Consider the following 17,079-nt stretch of genomic DNA (forward strand, 5'->3'; position numbering starts at 1 on the left):
CCTCACACACAATGAGGGAGAAGACCATACAGCTGGCCCCCTATTAATCCAGGCCAAGCTGAAGAGCCAAATAGCTTGCTCTCAAGCTCCTGATAAATCAGGGATGCGAGCAGCTATGCAGGAGACAGCCCCTTAGCTCAAAAAAATACAAAAAGCAGGATGGCTAGATAGGTGTACCCGAGGGTTGATCATGCTAGCAGAAGACTTCTGCAGCACGAGTCTGAATCTTCTCCCAGACAGCGGTCCCAACAAGTGGGAACCTCTGGGCACTGAGCCTCCGACCAAACACTTACTCCCCTTTTATAAAACTGCAAAAGCGTTTTTTAGCTGAATGTTCTGCGCTGCTCCCGACGCTCATAGGAACTCTATGAGTGCCGGGAGCAGTGCAGAGCATTCAGCATGCTGGCCTGTGGTAAAAAACATTTTCATAGTTTTGTAAAAGGAGAGGGGAGGTGGGATTTAGAAAAAAAATACCAAAAAATATTAAAACTACAGAGCAGAGACACTTCTGAGCAACTTGCTTGCTGAAAAAAAAACCTGAAGGGGCAGGAGGCGGAATTCAAAAGATGAATGACAGCATTCTGCAAGCAACTTGTTGGTTGAGATGCAAAACCCTAGCGTTCAGGAGCGCTAGACACATTGCACTAGAACTGGTTTTTAAAAAAATATTTGTTTAACTTGTTTTTTCACTAAACCTTTCAAACAACCCTCTTTAAAAGTTTGCTGGCACAAGCAGCATCTTCTACATTCTGCTGGCGCCAGCTTCAGCTCCCTTCTGATGTCACTTCATGGTCACAGGATCAGAACTTAGGGCTGCTTTTACTAAGCTGCACTAGCGTTTTTAGCGCGTGCTGCAATGCCGCTCGCGCTAGACACTAATGCCTCCATTGAGCTGGCGTTAGTTTTTGCCATGTAGCACAGGGTTAGCGAGCACAGCAATGTAGTGCATGCTAAAAACGCTAGCGCACCATAGTAAAAGGAGCCCTTAATGTTAGAAGGGTGCTGAGGCCAGTGCAAGCAGCAGGTGGAGTGTGCTGCTTGTGCCTGCGAACATTTCAAGAAGTATGCAGGGTTAGGGGACACACAGCGCAGCAGGAAAGAGTGGGTGGTGCACGGCAGGGAAGACAGTATGGTAGGGAAGATTAAGGGGTGCACAGCATGATGATGGTGGGTGCTACCTTCCCTCACTAAGCCACTGTTTTTAACATATTTTGAACCTGCTCTATCTACCATTCTAAGCAGCTCACAAACATGGCAAATCAAGAAAGAGGCTGCTAGAAAATTCTGGAGAGTGAATGGGTGTGTGTGTGAGGGGGAGGGGGGGCAGTCAGACTTCAAAAGTGTGTTTTGGTCAAATCCTTTGTCAGCTCTTTCAGTTATTTGCCTTTATTGGTCTGTGTTGCTAGGGCAGGAAGTTCAAAATGGCGTGAGGAAGACTGAGAGGTCAAAAATTCTTGTGAATTTAATAAAACCATACTGTAAACACAAAAGACAAGGGTGTGAAAAATTACCATAGTTTTTGCCCTTCCAATAAACACTAGGGCCCTGAATCTATAAAGTCTGCCTAAAGTTAGGTGCTGAAATTGGCACCTAACTTACCCCCTTTTTACGAAGTTGCATTAGGCTTTTTTATCGCCGGCCTCGGCAGTATTAGCGTTAGAGCTAATACCGCTGCGGCCGGCAATAAAACAGTCTAACATGGCTTCATAAAAATGGGGGTTAGAGTAATATACTTAATCAATGCCAATATTGGCACTCAACCCTACAAAATCAGCTTAAATTTGACTTAATTGAAAGTTATGCGCCTAACCCCCCAAAACTCAATACTGTAAAAAGTAGGCACCTAGCCCAAAGCCCCTACACCAAAAATGGGCATGGTTGATCATGGGCGTGTGTTCGTGTTAGGTACCTCTTTGTGAATTAGGTGTCCCTAGGCTCCGATATTGGCGCCTATCTTTAGGTGAAGAAAACCCTGGCATAAATATGTTGCACCTGAATATTAGGATGCTTAGGCGATGCTAAGCATGGTTCTATAGTGGCCACCATTTTATAGAACTGGTGCCGATATCGGCGCCTAACTTTAAGTGGGCTTGATAGAATCTGGGCCTATTTGCAAACACAACTGGTGATTTGGAAACATGCCACTTGGCATTCAGTCTGTGGCAGCCAGTATTTTTATAAATCCTGACCACCCCTGGTTGAGTGGTGCCCAGATATTGAATGCCAGGTCTAATCTGCGCACAGGCACTGAATATCTGGGATTGACTGGCCACCGGATATTACCCGGGTGTCAGCCAATATTGAGTGCCAGATAACTATCCAGGCAAATTAGGGCCACTATTTGCTTGCTTGGATAGGTGTCCAGGCACCAGCACTCAATATCCCAATGCCCAGATAACATCCGGGTCTGTCCCCGACTCCCCTCTGCCTGCTCTTATTCAGCAGCAATATTCAGGTAAATGGTTCTAAATATCCAGACACAACCCAGTGAACAGAATATGTCCAAGTAGGAGCCTCCCCAACCCGGATAATTATTGCTGAGTGTTGAACGCATTGTTAAAGTAATTAATATTATTGAAAAACTCGGCAATAAAACTCATCTCAAATGCGGAAAAATTTGATCATGTATCTCCGCTCTTGAAGGAAGCTCACTGGCTCCCAGTTGTTCATAGGATCGCTTATAAGATAATATTGCTAACATTTAAAACAATTAGTTCAAAAATGCCTGAATTTATACACAATCTGTTAATACCATATGCACCGTTGTGCGCACTTAGATCTGTCAATCAGCAATTATTAAGCGTTCCTTCTTTAAAAATAATTGGTACAAGACGCCTAGAAATCTTCTCTGTCACAGCTCCTCAGCTGTGGAATGCCCTAACCCTAGAATTAAGAGACCGCTTTAAAGGGAAACTAAAAAAACCACTTGTTTAAAGATGCCTTCAAGTTTCAAGTTCAAGTTTATTAGGTTTTTATATATTGCCTATCAAGGTTATCTAAGCGGTTTTTACAATCAGGTACTCAAGCATTTTCCCTATCTGTCCCGGTGGGCTCATAATCTATCTAATTTAGGTGTAAATTGAAAACTTAGGCCTCCTTTTACAAAACTGCGATAGCAGTTTCTAGCCCAGGAAGCCGTGCTGACTGGCCCGCGCTGCTTCCGATACTCATTGAGTTCCTATGAGCATCGGGAGCAGCGCAGGCCATTCAGCACAGCTCCCCGCGCTAGAAATTGCTGTTGCAGTTTCGTAAAAGAGGGGCTTAATGTATAGTAAATTTATGAATGAATTTTGAATATTGTATTTTTAAATGTTAAGTTTTATTCTTGGATTTGTTAACCAAATTGAACTTTTTTGGTGTATTGCAGTATATAAATAAAATATTATGTTATTGGTAGATGTACAATAACAGATAGTATGGATTCTCTCTCCTTTTTTTCCAAAACATATAGCTTTCATTCTTAGCTGTATTTTCCCCCGGCGTCCTGACAATGGAGATGTGACTGTAAGTGACCTGCACCCTGGCGGCACTGCAACCTACAAATGTGATCCGGGCTTTAAGCTCCATGGCGAAGAATCTCTGATTTGCTTGAATGTCAGTCACCCTCGTTGGAGTGGGAGAGCACCCCTCTGTGTGGGTCAGTGTCCTGTCCAATCTATGCCACTGTGCAAGTGTCCATCATGCAATACATATCTCTGTACCAGTCTACTCTTTGATACAGTCATCTGGTTTAACTTTGCCATTCCACAGTAATCTCGATGACTATGAGGCTTATTTTTAAAAATGTCCAAAAAGTGGTATAAAGGAGCAGATGGATGTTTTTCTCACCAAAACAATCAAATCTCTATTTTTAAAATCCATTTTGTAGCTGGCTTTCTATGCTGTTTGTCTGCATTGCATCTAAATCTCAAGGGGGCATGTTGGAGGTGTGGTTTGGGTGGGACTAGGGTGGGCTTATGATTTGGACATTTTTCTGCACTAATGGAACAATTGTAGAAAATGTCCAGGGCAGAATTTGGACATTTGAGGCTAGACCTATTTCAGTAACGAATAAGTGCCAAGAAAATGCCCAAACTGACCAGATGAACACTGGAGGGATTAAGGCATGACCCCTCCCACATATCCCCCCCCCCCCAAAGATGGGACTGCAACAGTATGTTTGACAGCTTCAGACATCATGGTCAGTTCTATTAGAGCAGCAAGCAGATTCCTGGAATAGCCTGGTGGTCAGTGTAGTGGACTATAGAGAAGGGAACCCAGGCCCATATCCTACTCTAACTAGTGTGCTTGTGGTGGAACATGTGAGCCCTCCAAAACCTACCCAGACCTACTTTACCAACATATAGGTGACACTTGCAGGTAGAAAGGCTACTGTTGTGGTGTACAGTTGGGCACAGTAGGTTTTGGGTGGGTTTTGGAGAGCTCACCATATAATATAAAGGGGTTATGGTGAGACATGTACCTGGGATTTTTTTATGTGAAGTTCACTGCAGTACCCCCTAGGGCAGGGATCTCAAAGTCCCTCCTTGAGGGCCACAATCCAGTCGGGTTTTCAGGATTTCCCCAATGAATATGCATTGAAAGCAGTGCATACACATAGATCTTATGCATATTCATTGGGGAAATCCTGAAAACCCGAATGGATTGCGGCCCTCTAGGAGGGACTTTGAGACCCCTGCCCTAGGGTGCCCCTCTGCTTGGCTGTGCTTAGATGTCTGTGTGACCATTCTACTGAAAATGCCAGCCCTTCCTATAACCCAGGGGTAGGGAACTCTGGTCCTCGAGAGCCGTATTCCAGTCGGGTTTTCAGGATTTCCCCAATGAATATGCATGAGATCTATTTGCATGCACTGCTTTCAATGCATATTCATTGGTGAAATCCTGAAAACCCGACTGGAATACGGCTCTCGAGGACCGGAGTTCCCTACCCCTGCTATAACCCAATGGCTTGTTTTGTGCATTTTTATTTTGGATGGTTTTGGTTTTTTTCCCAAAAATGGTAACAAAAAAATCAATGCACTATGCACAAGCACATCTAAGAAATGGTCATTTTTGAAACAAAAAGTTAGACATTTTCCTGTTTTGAAAATGGTCATGTTTGTTACTAGATTTTGGATATTTTCCTCAAAACATCCACTTAGATATCATATTGCAAATGCCCTTCCTATATATCTCTATACAGTAAAAAACCTTGGTTTATGAGTATAATTCATTCCTGAAGCATGCTTGTGATCCAAAGCACTCATATATCAAAGCGAATTTCCCCATAGGAAATAATGGAAACTCAGACGATTCGTTCCACAATCCCAAAACTTTAATACAAAATACTATACGTACTTGCTCATTTAGAACAGTCACTACACACCAACATCAGAGAGAGAGAGCAGAACCATCGGCGATGATGCGATGTGTGTATACTGTATGTACTTGTATTGCAAAACTTTGCTCGTTTAGAACAGTCATTACACTCTTGCAGCGTCAGAGAGAGAAGAACCATCGGCTCAGATGTGATGTGTGTATACTGTATGTACTTGTATTGCAAGACATTGTTGTATATCAAGTTAAAATTTAATAAAATGTTTTGCATGTCTTGCAAAACATTTGCAAACCAAGTTACTTGTAATCCAAGGTTTTACTGTATATCTTTGCTGTATATCTCCATCCCATGGTGCATCAGTATGACTGTACTTCTCCATCCCAGGATGGGATGAACTGCATCTGTTAGAATTTCATGGTCTATGGTTCATGTCTGGCTATATCATTTCTCCTCCCAGTTCATCTGTCTGGCTGTGTGTTTCCACTGCATGATATATTTGCATTTTTATACTTTTTCATCTCATGGTGCATTTGTCTGTTTCTATCGCTCCCAAGATGCTTCTCATCCTTATCTTGTCACGTTTTCCCAAAATGCTTTTCTGTCTATGCTTCTTCATCACATCATATCATAAAAAAGTACCTACTATAATTTAGAAAAAATTTAGGTATACTAGCCATTTAATTTAAAGATGAAAACTATTTGTAAAGAGACATTCATATCAGCTGGCAATCAGCCTTACCTTTGAGGTATAACAGCAGGTCTCAAAATATCCACCTATATTTAATAATATTTTTCTGTATGCATTTCAATATTCATTCAAATCAGAGGTGAGATATCCCTTTCTTCAGTCTAGTTCCTTTCAGGTGCTTCTCTTCATTTAATATCATTGTGTTTCTTCATCCCATTGCACATGTAGGGATTGCTGCCTAACCCAGGTCATTCCAAGAGGATTGGTAGAGTTTTGATTTTGCCTTGTAGTTCTGACTTGTTCAGAAAAGATGTACTACAATTACCTGCATGAAATGGGTCAAAATCAGGACTGGATCTTCCTGGGTAAGGTAGCAATCCCAGACACATATACCATCATCAGACAGAGTATTTCTCTGCCTGACCCTGACTCTCTTGTCCACAGCATCTTGTGGAGGAACTATCCGGAATGCCACTCTGGGCCGAATTATCTCCCCTAATCTTAGCAGCAGTCATAGCAATAATCTGACATGTCGCTGGCTTGTGGAAGCAGGGGAAGGGCAAAGACTCCACCTCCACTTTGAGCGGGTCTCCCTGGACGAAGACAATGATAGGTGAGTGTTCTTTCTCTCTTTTCCCCTCATCTTTGCTGTATAATTGGAAGAATATAAATATGGCACCCAATGCCAACACCTTTGTCCTCGTTCCACAGATTGGTGATCCGCAGTGGGAGCAGCCAACTCTCCCCATTGATCTATGACTCAGACCTTGATGATGTGCCTGAGCGAGGGCTGCTGAGTGATGCCCAGTCCCTGTATGTGGAGCTTATCTCTGAAAATCCATCAGTGCCACTACTGCTCAGTTTACGATATGAAGGTAACCTGGACAATGTCACCCATGCCCATTACTAGGGATACCATATTTGCTAAGTCCACATCCCTCATATACCCCATGCCCTATTCCATCCTGCCCCCTGTCCCACCCCCGGTGCCCTGACCCACCCCACTCCTGCCTTCCGCTAATCTTGCTCCTAAACTGCCCCACTCCCCTAGCACAGCCTCTCTGTCTCCAGCCCCCAACTTGAGCCACCCCATAGTCAGGAAATGCTTTTGTGAGTTTCCCCGTCCCCAGTACCTTCTCTGGCACTGCTGCAATTTTTAAAACTTTGGATAGCCAGCAGCATTAGCAATGTAATTCTTCTGCTGTCAGCCTGCCCTGGAAGCCTTCGCTCTGCAGCACTTTCTGTCCTCGCATAGGCAGGACGCTACAGACTGAACGCTTCTGGAGCAGGCCGATGGCAAAAGGATCATGTCACTAATGCTGCTGGCTGCCCAAAGTTTTTAAATTGCAGCAGCACCACAGAAGGTACTGGGAACGGGGAGACTAAGAAAAGCATTACCCAATTCTGGGGTGGGAGCTGGACTGGAGAGGGTCTAAAATGCGGACTAACTCCCTCCAGTCCAGGAAACCATCTGGACACCCGGACAGTCCTCTAAAAAGAGGACATGTCAGGGTAAATCCGGATGTCTGGTAACCCTACCTATTTGTCTGTCTCTCTGTTTAATTCTGTTTTAAGTTCTTTATAGTTCTTCTTTCTTTTTTCTCTGTATTTCTCATTATTGTTCTTTTTCATTATCTTTGAATTTCTGTTACTTCTGAACTCAAGTTTTAAGTTTTATTAGTTCTTGACAGGGGTAGCCTGAAAATGATATGAGCCCCTGGGCAATAAGAATCATGGGCCTCTAACCACCTATCAAAAGTGGAAGGAGATGGAAGCTAGTGGAGAGTGGGTTTCTTACTGCTGTAGGCCCTCTGGTACTGCTCTGTTATTCCAATGGTCAATCTGCCCATGGTTCTTGATAAGATTCCCATTGGGATGTACAATCTGCTGATTTCTGTCTGCCTCTACTTTTTTTTCTCTCAGTCTTGCTTTCACTATGGAATTTTTTTTTCTCTAGTGGCTCTACCAGTTAAAGGCATTGATATACTGTACTCTAAAATCAAAAAAGTTACCAGGTGTAGGAACATAGGAGCCAGGTTTGTGGGTGCCAGTCACTGCTAAGCACCTCCTGTATTGAACAAGCTCCTTCATTGTATCCATGTGGTGTAATTTATATTGTCTTTGGCCCCCCAATCATCTTGAAAGGCTGAGCATAGGCATGGAGGGTTTACTACTTGTAGGGTCATGTAAGAAGAGTCCCTGCCAAAAAGGGAGGAAACTCTGAATTGCATAAATCCAAGTTTTTTTTTAAATTTAATTGATATACCATCTATCCAATATATCTAAACAGTTTACAATAAAATTAATATACGGTATATAAAAAGGGGGCAGGGGTTTGCACAGATGAAATGAAACTGACAAGGGGAAAGTGGGGTAAGGAATACATAATTACATCGAGATAAGAGGGAAAAAAAAAAAGGAAGGGAAGAGGGGAATCACTATAGGGAGGGGAGAGCTCCTTGGGAAAAGTTAGTCTTAGACAGCCCAAGGGCTTAATCTTGTCTTTGATGGCTAAGCCTTTGGACCCCGGAGCTTCTTTGTCTTTGCCTGATGAAGCCACTACACCAGGGATGTCAAAGTCCCTCCTCGAGGGCCATAATACAGTTGGGTTTTCAGGATTTCCCCAATGAATATACATGAGATCTATTAGCATACAATGAAAAGCAGTGCATGCACATAGATCTCATGCATAGTCCTTGAGGAAATCCTGAAAACCCGACTGGATTGTGGCCCTCGAGGAGGGACTTTGACAACCCTGCACTACACCAACAGTGTTCTATCTTGGCGAACTAAGCCGTTGGACAACCAAGTGTTGAGTAAGGAATGAGAGACTAAAGGAGGCCTCAGAAGAAAAAAAAAGTAGAAGGAAATAGAACAACCTCACCAGGAGGAGAGTCCAGGAGGGTAAGTGTTCTAGAGCAGGGCTGCCCAAGTCCGGTCCACGAGATCTACGGGCAGGCCAGGTTTTCAGGATATCCACAATGAACATGCATGAGAGAGATTTACATACCAAGAAGGCAGTACAGGCAAATTTCTCTCATGCATATTCATTGTGGATATCCTGAAAACCTGGCCTGCTAGTAGGTCTCGAGGACCGGACTTGGGCAGCCCTGTTTAATCTAGAGACTGTATCCTTAAAGCTGAGACTGGTCTCCAGCAGCTTAAATGTGTTTGACTGGTATTCCAGGAGAAGACAGAATTCAAGCTCAATATTCAAAGGGACCTATACTTTTTGTGGTGGCTGCTAAACTATAAGTCCCTTCTCTATGAATCTTCAGTGGAACTACAGTATATGAATAGTACTGCTGAAAATCCCTCAAAATGCCCAGCATTGTCTTTATAGTGCTGGGGAGGAGTTATGGTGGAATATGGATTTCTCACCTAGTTCTACAGATAGTGCTAATGTCTCTGCCTGTACAGTTATGTGGTTAATTTAGGATTGCAAAAATACCATGCTAAATCAAAGTGCACTGTTTTTTGGTCCGCAGCTGAACATTACCTCAGTCTGTATACGTAGGTATCAGTGCTCAGTGGCATATACTGTTCTTGGCACTGAATATATGCCTTTATTTGTGGATTTCTTATGAGTTGGCTTTGGAGGTAGGAGCAGAGGGGCCAAAGAAGTAGAGTTGCTGTGTCTTAAAGGGAGGCACAGAAGAATTGAACTGTGACTTTTTATTACTTTTACCTATCTAACTATTTAAAGGCTTTAAATAAACTTTTATTGATGTAGAATACACATTAGAACTGACTTGTGCATTGTTGGGGATAGAGAGTGAATGGAACCAGTGATCCTTAGAGTCAATAGCCTCCCAGCACTTGTTGGTCCCATCCTTCGAGCTCTGTATCCCAACAGTTGTGGCTCTAATGAGTAGAGTGCTGCTTCTCCTCATGTATGTAACCCTGGTCTCCCCACAGAGTGACTACCCACTGAGAGGTGACAGACCTGGGGAGGGGGAGGAAAGGGCTACATTTATTTCCTCTTTGTGCCTCTATATACCTTTCCATCTTCCTGTTTTTTTCTCATTGCTGTATTTCATTTTCTTAATACAAAGTTAATTCTCAAATTTCTCTCTTTTCTCCCTCTCGTTCTGTTTCCCTTCCTCTGTTTCTCTCTCCTACAACCTCCCTCCCATTATATCTCCTTCTCTCCTGTTCTCCTCTGTATCGCTATCACTTTTCTTCTGCCCTCCCTCTAACCAATCCTTTCCAGCCTTTGATGAGGATCGCTGCTATGAACCCTTTCTGGCGCATGGAAACTTCAGCACTTCGGACCTGCTGTACCGTGTGGGAGCATTGGTGGAGTTTTCCTGCAGCCCTGGGTACATGCTGGAGCAAGGGCCAGCAGTCATTGAGTGTGTGGACTCTTCTGATCCCCACTGGAATGAGAGTGAGCCCATCTGCAAAGGTGAGTTAAGCGTTTCAGAGGCAACAAAATTGGCTGTTATGTATATGAGCATACTAGGTAATGTTCTGTAGGATCATGTCTATGTACTTATGAGAGCCATTTTTGAAAAGGATGTCTAAGCCCGATTTGGATATTTCCCACTAAACGTCCAAAGTTGGAAGCCCAGAAACGTCCATTTTCAAAATCTGAACCGCTAGATGTCCAAAAAGATAATTTTTTTTTTTTAAAAAAATCATCTACTTGAATGTCTAGGCTGACAAGATGTCCAACCCTTAGGACGCCTAACATTAAACTTTATTTTCAACCAAAGAAACATCCAAATTGAAAATGCCCAAATCCAGACCATTTGGACATGGGAGTGGCCTCATTGTGATGGACTGGTCATACAGACTTGCCAACAGAGCAGTGGGACACCTTAGAGGGCAATGCTGTGAAATTCACATAAAGAGTTCCAGAAGTACTTCTCACCATATACCCCTTCTAAGGTATGCTGAGTCCTCCAAAACCTACCATACCCACCTGTCAACTACCCCAATAGCCCCCATGGCTACAGATGGCACCTATGTGGCAGTATAATAGGATTTTAGTAGGCTCAAACTTTCCACCATAAATATAGTGGTTAGATGGATTATGAGAGGACGGATTGAGGTATCCAGGTTTTACTTCCATTGAAATCAATGGAAACAAGGAAAATGGATAGAGACATAAGAACATAAGAAGTTGCCTCTGCTGGGTGAGACCAGAGGTCCATCGCGCCCAGCAGTCCGCTCCCGCGGCGGCCCATCAGGTCCATGACCTGTAAGGTGATCCTTGTCTAAAACCCTTTAGTCCCCTTTATCCTTCTATCTATACCCCTCAATCCCCGTATCCTTCAGGAATTTATCCAATTCTTCTTTGAAACCCCGTAGTGTACTCTGTCCTATCACAACCTCCGGAAGCGCATTCCAGGTGCCCACCACCCATCCGGGTTTTACTTTCATTGAAAGCAATGAAAATGAGGAGGACAGACTGAGACATCTGGGTTTTACTTCCATTGAAAGCAATGGAAGTAAAACCCGGATGTTTCAATCCATCCTCCTTTTTGTGAAGCCATATGGTAACCCTACACACAATCTAATTTTGTACTTCAAGCAATGCAAGGTTAATTGACTTGCCCACAATCACAAGGAGCAGCAATAGGATTTGAACAAGGCCAGTGCTCCAACTACTAGGCCACTCCTTCACTCCAGAAGGATTGGGGGTCATTTTATGCTTATCTAAATTATTTTTTTCCCTTCTTTATCACTCTATCCCAGGAGTTGCAGCATCATTTTCTGGGTCTGTTTCAGAGAAGCCACATTACCCAGTTCCAGACTGGAGATTTAAAGACAGTCCTGGGTTTCTGACCATCCCATTCTGGTGCATTATGGGGCTTGCAGTACTAATTTCAATGGGCATGATGAGGCATTACAAATCCCACACTGTTTTGGGATTTAAGATCAAAACCAGGCCTGTCCCAAAAACTCAAGTCTAGAATTGGTAACTTCCCCTTTGGACGTTCATCTTTTTTTCTGTACTAATTATGTCTCTCTGGAATTGTAACCATCCCCCTCCCTCCTGAGGGCATTTGTCTGTCAACATCCAGCAGTGATTGAATGTTTTCAATCTTTTCTTTTTCCCATCTAGCACTGTGTGGAGGAGAGATCTCAGAGTCTTCAGGTGTGATCCTCTCTCCCAACTGGCCGCAGAACTACGAGAAGGGACAAGACTGTGTCTGGGGGATCCATGTGCAGGAAGACAAGCGTATACAATTGGAAATAGAAATGTAGGTGTCAAGCTGTCAATTTTACATTCTTATTTACTGTTACTGTGAAAAGATAGCAAGCACTTGTACCATATCCTGAACTTTCACCAAATAATCCAAACACTCATGAAACATTGGCCAAAGGACCTAAACAATGTCTTTTATTCCCAGATTGTTAATTCAAAGATAATAATGTTTTTGGGGGTTTTTTGGACATTAACTTCATAAATATGCATTCTGGCATAAGCAGATATTAGGCTTCACATCTCTGGACATGGTTTCTTCTCCCAGGCCTTTATGTGTAAGTGTATTACTGGACTTACTATATCGCACTTCTAGAATTCAGGTCAAAATGTTTTACACTTTAAAATGCATCAGAAAAGAACACCAGTTATAGATAGGAAAGATATGCACGGTCATTCAAAGCATAACGCTATACACAGAACCAAGGGGCAGAACTGCTCATCACATACAGCTCCAAGTCAGCCAGTGGGCAACCAAAAGCATGCACATAACTCCTAATGTAGGCCTGGAGATATGGATCCTGCTTGTGTCTCACTGACTTCTGTCTCCATCAAACCGTGTTCCTGTCTGATGAGACCTAACTTGACTATGCCCCAGTACTCGGAGAGACCCCCCCAGGAAAGAGTCTTGGGAATACTGGTCAACAAGCCGTCCTCGCAATGCATGGCGGCGGCAAAAAGGGTGAACAGAATGCTAGGAATGATTCAGAAGGGGGATCACAAACAGATCGGAGAAGGTTATCATGCCGCTGTACCGGGCCATGCCCCCACTTGGAATACTGCATCCAGCACTGGTCACAATACATGAAGAAGGACACAGTACCACTCGAAAGGGTCCAGAGAAGAGCGACTAAAATGGTTAAGGGGCTGGAGGAGTTGCCATACAGTGAGAGATTAGAGAAACTGGGCTTCTTCTCCCTTGAAAAGAGGAGACTGAGACGGGACATGATCGAAACATTCAAGATAATGAAGGGAATAGACTTAGTAGATAAAGACAGGTTGTTCACCCTCTCCAAGGTAGAGAGAATGAGAGGGCACTCTCTAAAGTTAAAAGGGGATAGATTCCGTACAAATGTAAGGAAGTTCTTCTTCACCCAGAGAGTGGTAGAAATCTGGAACACTCTTCCGGAGGCTGTTATAGGGGAAAACATCCTCCAGGGATTCAAGACAAAGTTAGACAAGTTCCTGCTGAACAAGAACGGGCGCTGGTAGGGCTAGTCTCGGTTAGGGTGCTGGTCTTTGACCTAAGGACTGCCACGGGAGCGGACTGCTGGGCACGATGGACCACTGGTCTGACCCAGCAGCGGCAATTCTTATGTTCTTATGCCACCTCCCTAGTAGTGAGACCACTTGAGATGTACTATAGGTCCTACTGGTTTCCTTCAGGCTTCTTTACCTCCGAGTAAAGGTGACTCCAGTCGCACCATGGTCCTCTCCAACCAGCCCTAAATTCTCTAGCTATACAGACTCCCTTGCAGTGCCTTCCTGAACCATTCTGTTTGGCCTTCCTGGTGTCTGCCCTGCCCCATCTTTACCTAATGAACAACTAATATTTTCTCTGGAATAATATAACTTCATTCAGCTTGATACTCCATATATCCTTTTCATGTGTACTTCAACTCAGGTCTCGAAAAAACTCCCACTGCAGTGAGTTTTGTGTTTAATCGTCACCGGCCTTTTTAAAAAAATTTTTTAAAAAGCTATAATAGTTGTTTTAGCTTCTTAATATTAATTCATGATTTCTTTATCTTTTCTTATTCTTAATTTCTTAATTCAAATCAAAAATACCAGTTATAGTTAAATTTTACTTACTTTATCGATTAGATTCAAATACTTTCTTTTAGCTTAGTAAACTCAATCTGGGAGGACTGGATCAGACATGTTTTGCAAAAGCTTTATCAATGATCCTCCCTACTCCATACAAACCTGGGTGGAGTGGTGTTTCTGAGGCCTGAGTTGAGTAAAGGATATATGGAGTATCAAGTTGAATGAAGTTATATTATTACAGAGAAAATATTGGTTGGCCATTTTGAGATATTTCTCCAAGTAAACATATATATTATAGAGATACCATCTAAGGAAGAACCATCTTTACCTGTTTCAGGATTCCTCTAGTCACCCACATCTGCCTTGAATCCTGACACTCCTTTTGGGCTGGATTGGTGCCTCTTCCTCCTGGACCACAACACGCAGAAGTCTGTTATGTCTCTTACTTTCACTTTATCCAATGCTAACTGCATTACCTCTTTCTATCCATATCCCTGCTTTCTTTTAGTCTGTGATACAGTAAGAAGTTGTACCATTTTGTTTTATCAAATGTGATGGTTGGAAGGCTTCTTTGGTCTCCCAGTACAATCAGTCAGAAAGTAGTCCATTCAAGAGCTATGATATACCCAACTTTCACTTTATATTACCAACGCTGCTTCCAATGCTCATAGAAACTCTATGAACATTGGAGCAGCGCAGAGCATTCAGCTTCCTAGCCGGCGCTATAAACCGCTTTTGTGGTTTTGTAAAATGGGGGGAAATAATTTTATCTCCATTTTAACCCTTCACATATGTAGTCCAACCGTCACAGCAGTAATCCTAAGCCAAGGGACACAGATTGGCTTCCTTTAGAACACAGTATGCAAACATCCTGAGTCAGTACAGAAAGTGTTGTGTTTAACAATAATTGGGATTCCTGTCTCAAGGGAGCTGTAAATGCTATCACCCTGCTATTTCCAACCTCATTTATTTCACATATTTTTATAGCAACCATCTGCAATTCTGGACAATTCACAAGCAACACAAAAAAATAATGATTAGTAAAGAATTTCAAATCCTCTGTAGAACAGGAGCTCTGAATCCTGCCAGCTGCTGAGGGTAGGAGAGGGGGGCTGATGGGTGTTATTCAGTTCACAAAAATAAGCTGGTTTTTGTGATATAATGGAACATAAGACTGATAAAAATTTGATCAGCGTTATTGAAAATCGTGAAGTTAATCGCTCAGTGATATTTTGTGTGCATATCAATAAAAATGTAAATGGATACTAAAGGAACAACTAGAGGTACATGGAAGGGAAGGGGGGGCTCACGCAGCAGGGGGATATTGGGGAAGAAACAGGATAGCGGAGATGAGGGGAGGGGAGGGGCGACCCCACCCTGGGCGCCTCTCACCCTCGCTATATCACTGGCTATATGGTATTAAATTGCACTGCTACTATCCCCTGCATTCTATATATAGCACACACATTTGGGGGCACACTCAACTTATGAGTGCAATTTGAGCAATGAGCCAATTAGTACCAATAATTGGGTACCAATTGCAGGCATTGATTAGCATCAATTTGGATTTGTGCACATCCTGTAGCCAGTCAGCCGCCGCCAACGCCTCCCTAGCATCTCTCCGCACCTCTTCTTTTTCTGCACCCCCCCTCCACCACTGGTGGCTCAGGGCCCCGTCTGGAGGGCAGTGTGCCTTGGCTCGCAAAGTTTGCGAGACACTGTTTTAGAGCATAACTGAAAGGAGGCATGACCTTGGGAGGGGCATTCACTAAAGATGCACGCTGTATTATAGAATCGGGGGGGGGGGGGGATCTACTCCTAATTTAATGGGCAGGGATTTACACCAGGTTTTAGTTGGTGTAATTCCTTGCGCTCAAAGTTGGATGCAGATCCTGCCACTATGTACTATTCTATAAACAGCGCCCGACTTGGCATGCCATTTATAGAATAGCACTTGGCGTGCCTCTTTTCGATGCCTAAATTTGGGTGCTATTTACTGAATCTAGTCTATATCATTAGTTCTGAAGCCTAGAATAAATGTATGAGGGTTCTTCGCAAAGTTTCCACACTTTCATATTTTCTCGGGAAATGGTCAGGGCGGGAGAAATGTTAGTAGGATGCTGGGAAAAATGTATCACAAAACAGGGTGATTATGTGGAAAAGTGATGTAATTTGCTTTTGAGATATTTAATAAACAGCATTAAAAAAAATAAAAGTGCAGAAACATTTTGAAGATCTCTCGTATAATTTGAATAGAGGCTGAATATTGCCACTGTCTGGATAATTTAAAAACCAAGATTTGCTCTACCCCAAACCCAATCTACTTATTATACAGATGGTTCATAGTTAAAACCGCACGAGACAATCATGCGCAGACAAAGCCGGGCCGACAATCGCGCGCAAGACATCAGCACTGGATTTAAACTCAATTTGAAAGTGCTCCGAGGGGAGTTGTGGGGGGAGGACCCACATACTTAACTTAGTAGTGTTGGCGCTGCCGTTGAGGGGGGTGTTGTAGGGGGGAACCCCACATTATAGAGGAAATAGGCTGCAGGCTGAATGAGCCGGATTCTGTATAGGATGCCCAGTCTCACAAGCCGCCTAAGTAGCTTTTGATAATCGCACACAGGCGTCCTATATAGAATCGTGTCTGTCCTCATGGACAGATGCCTAAGCCCACCTAATACCACGATTCTCTAACAGGCATCTAAGTCACAGGCGCCAGTTAGAGAATCGGGTTATCAAGGCTGAGCTTATCAAGGCAAGGGATCAGCCTGCTACGATAGGTTTAGCAGTAACCCATCCCCTCACGAATACTATCAGCAGGATGGATGCCCAGTCCCTCCTGCTGCACCCCCCCCCCCAGAACATCGCCGGCAGAAGGGATGCCCAGTCCCTCCTGTCAGACCCCCCCCTGAATATCAATGGCATACCCCCCCACCCCATAAAGTCACCCCCTGCTGGACCCCCCAGCCCACCTCCCTGGACTCCATCAGCCCCACCCCCAGAACCCCCCAACTTATAATGATGGCCAGCCGGAGGCATCCTTCCTGTCTCCAGCTGGCTGACCCGCCTCCGCACAAATGGCGGGCC

The 17,079-nt window shown here is 43.6% G+C and overlaps 1 protein-coding gene across 1 annotated transcript in view; it reads left to right on the top strand.

Annotated features, from left to right (window-relative positions):
- The window catches only part of SEZ6L2 (seizure related 6 homolog like 2), a 168,787-nt gene that overhangs the window by 87,769 nt on the left and 63,939 nt on the right, over positions 1 to 17,079 (top strand). Inside the window, exons 8-12 of the mRNA XM_033944067.1 lie at positions 3,452 to 3,637; positions 6,450 to 6,618; positions 6,717 to 6,880; positions 10,219 to 10,413; positions 12,079 to 12,217. Of these exons, the coding sequence (XP_033799958.1) occupies positions 3,452 to 3,637; positions 6,450 to 6,618; positions 6,717 to 6,880; positions 10,219 to 10,413; positions 12,079 to 12,217 (853 nt within the window). The remainder of the gene's footprint in view (positions 1 to 3,451; positions 3,638 to 6,449; positions 6,619 to 6,716; positions 6,881 to 10,218; positions 10,414 to 12,078; positions 12,218 to 17,079) is intronic.

This window comes from Geotrypetes seraphini, chromosome 5 (assembly GCF_902459505.1).
Source record: "Geotrypetes seraphini chromosome 5, aGeoSer1.1, whole genome shotgun sequence".
Lineage (NCBI taxonomy): Eukaryota > Metazoa > Chordata > Amphibia > Gymnophiona > Dermophiidae > Geotrypetes > Geotrypetes seraphini.